General features: G+C 37.7%; 1 protein-coding gene across 1 annotated transcript; it reads right to left on the bottom strand.

Moving 5' to 3' along the window:
- Positions 1–217: 217 nt before the first annotated feature.
- On the bottom strand, positions 218–969 carry BT62DRAFT_924337 (uncharacterized protein; the record flags this gene model as incomplete). The annotated part of the gene is made up of 6 exons (XM_043184598.1): positions 218–312; positions 454–509; positions 562–616; positions 688–719; positions 841–923; positions 967–969. The coding sequence occupies 6 exons, from the start codon at positions 967–969 to the stop codon at positions 218–220; spliced, it is 324 nt and encodes a 107-aa protein (XP_043033453.1).
- Positions 970–11,396: the final 10,427 nt, after the last annotated feature.

Here is an 11,396-nt window from a genome sequence, read left to right as displayed (position 1 = left end):
GAGTTTGAGAGGTTTTAGTGTTGGTTGGAGTTCATTGCCACCCACTAGTCCTTTTGCCACTTGCCATTACTGAGCACATCAGTGCTCTTAATGTGACTCTCCTGTTGGTATTCTTATGCTGGCAGCCTGAGTCTACCAACCTCTCCTCTCTCTCACTCCTCTTATCATCATCTTATACCTTATCATTCTTATCATTCTGCTTCATCATTAGTTAGTGTCAGATCCCAGAGATTGCAATGCTAAGTATTTGTAATTGTTTGATCATCATCTGATAGAAATCATCACCACAGTTCCCACTTGCCATTTGACATGCTTAAGCAAGATGTTCAAAGATAGCAATATGTACTGATAAAAATTTATCAGATATTAATTCTCTCATAAAATCATTATACAGATACATTCTTGATGCTGCAAAAATTCTAGAGATTTTTAGCAGATGCTCAGAAGTAATACTTGCAAGAAAGATATTTGCAACAATATCAACTGTATTTTCATTTGAGTTTAAACCACTAAAGAAATTATTCATCAGATTAATGCTCTAGATAATATGAGAGTACACACCTGCAAGAAGACTCATCAAAAGCAGCATCCATGAGATCTTTAATAGCATCATATACTAAAACATTAGTTGCAGGTCTTTTTTTTATGAGTAAAGGATCCTGTGCATTCTGGAGTTTACAAACTCACATGGCTGCAAAAAATAGCTTTTTAAGCTGTGACTGAATAATAAGTAGTATGCTCTCAAGCAACAATAACTTAGTCAAATATATGACTTACAGCACTAAGTAATATTTTTATAATAGGCTCATTTTCTGATTATGCTTTGACCATTTAGCAGACCAGCTAATAAACAGAAGAAGATAGTGAACATCAATGATATGATCTCTTATCTGTCTCCCAGCAAGTTTAATACCCAAAAACTCCTAAAGAAAAAGATAGTCAGACAGAGAGAGCTATAAAACTCACCATTGTCATTCAAATTCTTATTATTATTATCAGCTTCATTTATTGTATTTCCTCTTTACTCTCATTATCAAGATCATAACCAAAAATCTCCTCAGTAGTAAACTCATCATTAGAGATCATATAATTGCAAAGAAACTCCACTTCAGAGTTATTTCCAACTCCTGTTATATGAAGAAAATCAGAATTGCTGTCACCACCATCATGTGGAAGATGAAACTGAATACTTAGACTTGCAGAGGTCTCATTGGACAAAAGTTCATGCTGAAAAGGACACATTGGTGTTTTTAGTGAAAGTGAAAGATTTGTGAGTGTGGTTTGACATTCATAAGACACTTCTGAGAATGAGAACTGTTGATATTTTTTACAGATTCAGGTCAGTATACTATACATAATGATAAAATCCTGTTTTACAAACTAACAGTTCACTAAAAGACTTCACAGTTTGGCCAGATTTGCTGACTTTGAGTAGGCCAAGTCAAGATACTCATATTCCTATTGGAGTGGATTATTTCATATGAAATAGATGCTATACACAATACAGCATACATTTAATACTCTCTAATACCAAAATAATAGCTTTTAAAGGCACATACAGTTGCTCTCTATAGTTTTTCTGCTGAACCAAAGTCTTATTGGAAATCAGCAAGCATATCTGAGCAGCATTCCTGATCACATGAGCATGCTTTTCAGATGCCACAATTATATAGTGTATAAAAAAGTTTGCTTTCTATGTCTGAAACTGCAGAGTCTTGCAGCTTTTGCAATTTCAGATTAATGGTTTCATCAGAAATCATACTATTTAGGATAAGAAGCTATTATATAGATGATTTGAATGTAAAGATTAAGAATATAAATAGTAATAGTAATAGAAGCACACAAAAAAATACACAGCATGAGATGCTGTGGCAGTATAAGAATAAAAAAATGGCTGCATGTCTCAGCCACCCAGCATAGTCACATGGTTACCTAATCTTGGTGACCTGCCTCTTTGGAATCCCACTGGAATCTTCATATTCTCTACATGTCTCATTCTCAATTTTTATCACAGGCTGATGATCTTTGGTTTGATAACAGCAAACCAGTGTTCTCAACTCTGATATACAGATCATATATGCTGAATAGAAGAAGGCTAAATCTAAGGAGAATATCAAGAGTTGAGATCTTATTATTTTTGAGCTGCTGTGACTATATCTTAACTAAGTTTGTCAGACAGTGCAATAGTCTATGTATTTGTATATATAATACTGATTTAAATCTATGGATAGACTAAGCATTCTATTATAGCAATTACTTGCTTCTACCATCTGTTGGTTTTAAAACACTTTAAGATGATCTATAGGATTACAACTCAGAGTTTTAGAAGTTGCAATAAGATCTCTCTTGAAGAATTAGGCTAATCATATTGCTGCTCTTACAGATCATTTGTTATAAGTTATCTTTAGTGTTTCACATGAAAAGTGCATCCTTACTGCTAGCTGGACTCAGTTCTTTATCACAACAAGAACATCTAACAGTGTGTCTCTAACTAGAAGTTATGAATATGCTAATGTCAGTTCAGAACATTCACTGCTATTTTATGATAAGATTGCTGAATGCTGTTTGATATTAGAAGTGAGATTCAACTTATCTTTTGTTATAGCAACTTTAAGATGATCTTTTTGATATAATAATCATGGTCACAATGTAACAGATTTTTTGCTGTGTTACTGCATGCTATATAATGAGAGATGATAGTTGTATAATATTTACAGACTACTCCCTCATTTATCTTTCACATTTCTCCCAGACTTTCTTAACATCCAATCAGACTGACACTGATAGAGATATTATATACTAATTTCTTAATTTTAAACTGAATTCAAGAATATTCTTCTCTCTATTAAATGGTAGATATATTTATTTGTTCAGATACATGAGTTTAATTAGAGCTCTATATAGGCTTATATACTCCATCATCAATGTGTAAGACACTTTTCAAAGCTGAAATGCCAGGACTTGTTTTTGACAGTGAATCTGATTAGGAGTCAATAGATCTTGGATTCATGATAAAAAGGTTGACATTTGAGCAATGTAAAATCACTTCCAGTATACAGTATTTGGCAACAAAAGAAACTGCACCAGTGATGAACTTGACATCAAATGATACTGCATAGTGATTGATATATTGTGATAACAACAGCTGTAGAACACATACTAACCCTGGTTGCAAAGGTACTCAGATTGACACTCACCAAATAACCAACACAGATATCAGAATCAGTGACAGTGCTGAGTTTATCTCATATTAATGCTGTGATCCAAGAGAAAGATTTGTTGAATAACTGACTTGAAAAATCAAAGCCTCCTCACTTCCATTCAGATGACAACACAAGGTGAAGGAGATGCAATTACACAATATGATTAGACTCTATATTCATATAAGATACAAGATCAAAAGAAATGATACATACACACTTTGGTAGTAGGAAGTCTAAGAAGTCTAACTGTTGAAAGTGTTATAGACTTCTGTAATACACAGCATAATGACTCAATCACACACTCCATTGATGAGAAGATGAATATAAAGTCCCACAATAAGCAAGAGCAGTCACATAGGAAAGATGAAGATTTTTGACAAACCTGAATTTTATGCACAACTGTACTGTTTTAGGAGCATTATTTTGGAGATTAACAAACTTTGTGTTTTGGGGGATCTCAATCCCATGCCACTCTCCAGAGATATATTTCAGAGGCATGCAAATTTTATGTAAAATCTCTGCCAAGATCAACTTCTCAAAATATCATCTTGTTATGCACATTCTGATTTCCCTTGAATTCTCATCTTTCTGATGTGAGTATAGATTCACATATTATGCACCTAAAAGTGGAGGGAAAGCTGCTATCAGAGATACTGTATATCAATTCTGATTTAAAGCAGCACCACTAACAGGTAATATGACACTTTGCACTCTGCCTTTCTTCAGCAATAACATTAAGAAGAAGCTGCCAACATCTTGGAGGTCCTTCAAGCTCTGGTCATAAAATACTCAAGTAAATGAGAAGGAGATTTGTATCTTCTCAGTCACATGTCTTGAAAGTCTAGTATGTAAACAAGCAAATGCATGCATCAAGCATGTATATATATCACAATGAGATGTGTTAGACTCAAGCTGCACATGATCCAAACACATGATAAACTAGTGTGGTTTCATCTTTGAACCTTTGTGCTAGAGTTCACCTGTTGTGTTTAGTTGACTGAGTGCTTCAAGGCCTTTGCAAGTATAGCTCAAGAGTAGAATAAGATGAATAAACTTAGCTTAGAGCTGGGGTTTAACCAGCAAGAGTGAGCCTACTTATATACTGTACATCATCCAAGTAAATATAGAACTGCTTATTATGCATTTCTATGTTCTTTGTGCCTTTTGTCCTTGGGCATCATTACTGTCCACAAACGATCATTGTGTGTTGTCAAGAGCTTGTCACTATATCAGAGGACAATGATAGATCAGCTTATTGTGCTGACTAAGCATAAATAGAGATTAACTTGAGGAAAATAAAGAAAAAGGTAGAAAAATCATAATATTACCTCTGCCTTAAGACCATCATCTCAATGGCTTAATTTAGGGATAATTTGTAGTCTCAGATAGTATCATCAGCATTCATCTGTTTTTTGTTCACCCATTAGTTGGATTCAGGACCATAGCCCTTCCAACTAACCAAGTAATCAACAGTTGTCATTGTATCTCCCTCTTTAGCCTCAGCTTTGCATAATTTATGGTTCAATATTTGGTTGATTTCATAATGTTCTTTATCATCAATTAAGTCAGGCAGTGGTGGTGGGAGATGTTCTTGATTGAAAAATGCAGATGTGACAAATGAGGTGAGAAGCAATTTATTGAAGATGTCATGAATTCTCCAAGAAGTAGGAAGGCACAATTTATAGGCAGAGGTGCCAACCTTAGCAAGGATCAGGAAGGGTCTGGTACATTTATCAGTGAGTTTTCATTTCAGACAAGGGAGGTGAAGGTTGGTTGTATCCAATCAAATCTTGTCATTAACTTGATATGTATGAGCAGAGGAGTGATGTTTGTCATATTGCTTTTTCATAGAGGTGGCTGCCTTTTCAAGGGCAGTTTGTATTTCATCATGAATTTTGGACATAGTAGCAGTGAAGTTGAATGAAGCTGAAGTTGTGGTGCAGGTGCATTCAGTGTGTGCAATGTGTGGATGGTGGCTGTAGTTGACAAAGAAAAGAGTTTTACCAGTTGCAGAATGAACACAGTTATCATGTTAGAAGGCTGTGAGAGTGAGCCATTCCACCCAATCATCTTGTTGGTAGTTGATAAATAACCAGAGATATTTCTTGATTTCTTGGTTGATCCTTTCTGTCTGACCATTGGTTTGCAGGTGATATGCAGTTGATGCATTGCAGTGAATGTTTAGCAGACAGTAGAGGTTGTCAAGAAACTTTGAAATGAATTATAAGCTGTGGTCTGAGATAATGACTTGAGGCATGCCATATTTGGCATATACTTTATTGCATAAAATCTTGGCCCACTCTTCTGACATTAGTTCTATGGCACATGTGATTGGGATAATTGCTTTTGGGAACCAATCAATAATGATAAGAATGGCATTATAGCTATTGCATTCTGGTAATTCAGTGATCATGTCTATGGAAATATGCATCCATAGTGCCTGTGATACCTCATTCAGATATAACAGTGCTGCTTGCAGTTGAGTAGAGGACTTGCCACACTGATAGGTCTCACATCCTTTGATATATCATTCAATGTTCTGCCCCATCTTTGGCCACCAATATTCCCACAAGACCAATTCTTTAGTCTTTGCAATCTCTGAATATTCTGCAGTTATATGATCATGACATGTGATGATGATTTTGCCCTGCAACTCTTGGTCTCATGGGATATAGATCCATCTGTTGTAGCAGATCATCCCTCTCTCCTTTGTCATTTCTCACTCATGATTCAGAGATGGGGCCATGCATTGGTCCCATTTGCCACTGTCTCTGATCACACTTTTGATCTATTTGTGGATCTCTTTCTCTATTGGCATTATCATCACCCAGAAGTGTTTGGGCTTTAATAATGTCACTCTCTTGTTATTGTTTCCTTCTTGATCATGATCTGCCCATTGGCTGAGGAGATCAGCCTTTTTGTTCATAGTTCCTGCCTTGTGATGTAGGGTGTATTTATACTGGCTCAGTTCTATTACCCAACAGGCTTGTCATTGGTTGAGTTTCTGCCATTGTCAGAAGTATTATAGGTTATGATAATCCATCTATATTTTGAAGGTCTGAGTCACACTGATCAGATAGTGCCACCATTTCTCTAAGGCAAGCATTATTGTGAGCAGTTCTTTATCATATATTTCATAGTTCCATTTGGTCATTGTCAAGGCTTTTGAGAGGAAAGTCACTGGGCACCATTTCCCATCTTGTTCTTGAGATAATATGGCTCTGATAGCCCTCTCACTCAAGTCTGCTTTGATACAGAATTTCTCTTTCTGGGTCAGTATTATGAGGGTGACATCCTCAGTGAGTTTTTGTTTCAGATCATCAAAGGTGATCTATTGTGAAGGCCCTTAGTTCCAAGGGGTATTGCTGGTCAACTGGGTCATCAGATGTATGACCTTGCTATAGTTTCAGATGAATCAGCAATAAAAGTTGGTGAATCTCAGAAAAGATTGCAGTTCCTTCTTCTTCCCCAGGACTGGCCACTCAATTACCCCTGCTACTTTGATGGGGTCCATCTGGATACTCCTCTCACTGATGATCACCCTCAGGTATTCTGTTTCCAGCACCTCAAATTTGCACTTCTCTGCTTTGAGGAATAATTTGTGTTTCTTCATTAGTCCTAGCACCTCTCAGACTATGCATTGGTGTTCCTGTTGGTCTTTGGACATTATAAGGATGTCATCCAGGTAAATGGTGATCTTTCCAGTGGTGATGAGGTCCTTGAATATGTTGTTCATCATCCACTGGAAGGTTGCTAGTGAATTTGTAAGCCCAAACAACATGACTGTGAGCTCAAAGAGTCCTCAGTTAGTTCAGAAGGCAGCCTTCCACTCATCACCTTCTTTGATGCATACATCATTGTGCCTCCAGTGAACATTGAGTTTAGTGTAGTATTTGGTGCTATAAAGCTTGTCCATCAGTTCTGAGTTCAGTGGCAAGAGATAACAATTTTTGATCATCATCTTGTTGAGCTTTCAGTAATTCTGAATCAGACAAAGTTTTCCATCCTTCTTTTTGATGAAGAAAAAGGATGATGCCATTGGTGATTTAGAAGATCAGATTCATCTGCTAGAGAGGTTTTTGTCCAGGAACTTGTCAAGTTCCTGCTGTTTATGATTACCAAGAGGATATGTTTTGCAATTGAGATTAGCATTAGCATTAGAGATTAATTCAATTACATGGTTCCATGGTTTGGGTTCCAGGAGTTCATCAAAGCTTTTCTTGTTGAATAGATCCTGGTAATCTCAGGCCTATTCAGGAACCATCTTCATGAATGTTGAAGAGGATCTGAGTGTGTGCAAGGTGAAAACAGATACAGCAGAGCACTATCCACTGATCACACTCACACCAACACACACATAAAACCCTTAGTTTGTGGGGGGACTATAATATGATAAAAGTAGTAATCAACAAATATAATTGTCTTCTTTAATGAATTCACAACACATGAACAGCAATAGCACATGTACAACAGTCTCAGATCTCTCTAAGTCTTAAAGCTTTTTGTTTCATCAAAATAAGAGGTGGCAACAGGTGTTGCCAGACCTCAAAGCAAATGGTACTGCAGCTTAATACAATACATTGAAACACTCTCACACAACTCTCAAAAGATCCTAAGCACAGCTCAGATTAACTTAAAATCCCTAACATGCACAATACATGACTCAAAGCTTCATGCTCTAAGCAGAAACCAATCACAAACATATCCACAAGTGCCAAAAAGCACAGATCTCTGTTCACAAGTTTCCAAACTGATCATAAACCCACAGGATTCAAACCTATGTGATCCAGAGACACAAAACACAACAAAACACTGTCCAACTGACCAAAGAGTTTGAACCTCTACCACCTGTAGTGCTGTGTGTCACAAATACCTCAAAAACTCAAGATGATGCTCTTCAGACACTACTCTCTTATTCTCAGATTAGAGTGCAATCCAAAACCTCTTATTAAACCAGGCTCAAGTCCTTCATAAGCTTTGATGCCTCACTCAGTTCTCAAAGCTCTCTTAATGATATTCAATAATGAGTTTATTCTCTTATCTGAAGTTACAAAGACAAACCCAGAGCTAGAGTGTAAGGCTTTCTGTGTCCAATACACCACAACTGTGGAGGTCAGAAACTTCCTTTTCTACTCATACAATGCAGCATTTAAATACTCTACTGTGGTACTTACTAATATAATCCTCCTATAGTATCTTCAAAGCATGAGACTCCATGCTGGATCTCATGGATATTATTCACATGCATATTACAGTTGCCATGCTTATTCTCTTTTGGGCCAGGACTGCCTGCTGTTTCCTTCCTAGCTGACATTGGCTAGCTGGCCTAGCCAGGTCTGCTCACTTTTTTATTTCTCCAGTGACACATCTCTGACAGCAGTAAACTGTGTCAGACCCTCAGGGTTATCTCCTATGTCTGGAGTCAGCCACAATAGTTATGTTCTCTTTTCCAGTATCTCAACATTCCATCTGGCTCATAAAATATGCTGCTTCTGGCCTGACATGCACCAATTAATCCACCCAATAGGTATGTGTCATACCTCAGTATGATGTGGGATCCCTTGCTGTGTTACACATGCTAAGGCACCATAGGTATGCATGCAAGTCTCTGAGCAGTATGTGTGCTATTCATCTCTGAGAGTACTATTTCTCTATCTATTCCTTTGTTGCTATCATTTCATTTCTCTATTCAACACTCAGTTATTCAGATATCTTTCTTTGGATCTCATTTCTCTGTTCTAAAGCATGTCCCATCAGTGCATCAATGGCTGTGCATTCTTGATCAATGTGATCAGGATTGCTGATCATATTTTGATCATATTATTTTTATTTTTAGCATGTCCCCTTGTATAGTATTGGCATATTTAGGGCCAAGTGCTGGGACCTCACATGCAGTCTAACCCCTCTGGTATTAGCCTGTTACTAGGCCATGCACTCTGCTCATTGTTACTTCAGTTTAGCCTTATGATGGCTAGGTTTCTGTGTGCTCTTATCCTATTCTCAGTTACATGCTTACTGGACTTGGATGCAGTCCATGTATTCACAATTTTTGTAATTTTACACACTTGAACATGGAGAGAGCATATCACCAGGACAGGACTTAACCACCAAAGCCCAGATCAAGACCCTTACTAATCAATCAACTTATGCAGTCATAGTGTCAATAGACAGCAGCTGCACTAGCAGCTCAATCAATTGTGCTTTTGTTGACAAGCACAGACTCTCCACTAGGGCTATAGCAGCCCCAATCCCTATCTACAATGTAGACAGGACAAAGAACTAAGCTGGCTCAATTACTGAATTCATCAAATTGTGATTAACTATTGGCAATCATTTCAAACAGATTGATTTGGCCATTACAGATCTCAGAACCAAGGAAATCTTCCTTTGCCATAACTGGCTGATCTGATATAACTGTCTTGTCAACTGGAACAGTGGATGCATCATCTTTTCTAGGTGTAAATGCTGGAAAATTCACTTTGAACTGCCAGATGAGGACTCTGAAGATTGGTAAGATGAAGAGATGGAGGATGAGGAAACCATCCTTGCAGTTGATTTCCAGCAGGCCCTACATATTTGGGCAGTACACTATGCCAATGATCTAGCAGCCAAGGCTAATGCTAAAATGGAGGAAAGAATGTTCAAGAAGATGGTTCCTGAATAGGCCTGAGATTACCAGGATCTATTCAACAAGAAAAGCTTTGATGAACTCCTGGAACCCAAACCATGGAACCATGTAATTGAATTAATCTCTAATGCTAATGCTAATCTCAATTGCAAAACATATCCTCTTGGTAATCATAAACAGCAGGAACTTGACAAGTTCCTGGACAAAAACCTCTCTAGCAGATGAATCTGATCTTCTAAATCACCAATGGCATCATCCTTTTTCTTCATCAAAAAGAAGGATGGAAAACTTTGTCTGATTCAGAATTACTGAAAGCTCAACAAGATGATGATCAAAAATTGTTATCTCTTGCCACTGAACTCAGAACTGATGGACAAGCTTTATAGCACCAAATACTACACTAAACTCAATGTTCACTGGAGGCACAATGATGTATGCATCAAAGAAGGTGATGAGTGGAAGGCTGCCTTCTGAACTAACTGAGGACTCTTTGAGCTCACAGTCATGTTGTTTGGGCTTACAAATTCACTAGCAACCTTCCAGTGGATGATGAACAACATATTCAAGGACCTCATCACCACTGGAAAGATCACCATTTACCTGGATGACATCCTTATAATGTCCAAAGACCAACAGGAACACCAATGCATAGTCTGAGAGGTGCTAGGACTAATGAAGAAACACAAATTATTCCTCAAAGCAGAGAAGTGCAAATTTGAGGTGCTGGAAACAGAATACCTGAGGGTGATCATCAGTGAGAGGAGTATCCAGATGGACCCCATCAAAGTAGCAGGGGTAATTGAGTGGCCAGTCCTGGGGAAGAAGAAGGAACTGCAATCTTTTCTGAGATTCACCAACTTTTATTGCTGATTCATCTGAAACTATAGCAAGGTCATACATCTGATGACCCAGTTGACCAGCAATACCCCTTGGAACTAAGGGCCTTCACAATAGATCACCTTTGATGATCTGAAACAAAAACTCACTGAGGATGTCACCCTCATAATACTGACCCAGAAAGAGAAATTCTGTATCAAAGCAGACTTGAGTGAGAGGGCTATCAGAGCCATATTATCTCAAGAACAAGATGGGAAATGGTGCCCAGTGACTTTCCTCTCAAAAGCCTTGACAATGACCAAATGGAACTATGAAATATATGATAAAGAACTGCTCACAATAATGCTTGCCTTAGAGAAATGGTGGCACTATCTGATCAGTGTGACTCAGACCTTCAAAATATAGATGGATTATCATAACCTATAATACTTCTGACAATGGCAGAAACTCAACCAATGACAAGCCTGTTGGGTAATAGAACTGAGCCAGTATAAATACACCCTACATCACAAGGCAGGAACTATGAACAAAAAGGCTGATCTCCTCAGCCAATGGGCAGATCATGATCAAGAAGGAAACAATAACAAGAGAGTGACATTATTAAAGCCCAAACACTTCTGGGTGATGATAATGCCAATAGAGAAAGAGATCCACAAATAGATCAAAAGTGTGATCAGAGACAGTGGCAAATGGGACCAATGCATGGCCCCATCTCTGAATCATGAGTG

This window comes from Guyanagaster necrorhizus, assembly GCF_019112545.1.
Source record: "Guyanagaster necrorhizus MCA 3950 unplaced genomic scaffold BT62scaffold_57, whole genome shotgun sequence".
Lineage (NCBI taxonomy): Eukaryota > Fungi > Basidiomycota > Agaricomycetes > Agaricales > Physalacriaceae > Guyanagaster > Guyanagaster necrorhizus.
The sequence above is the reverse complement of the archived record's forward strand: the minus strand, read 5'-3'. Positions and strand labels throughout refer to the sequence as shown.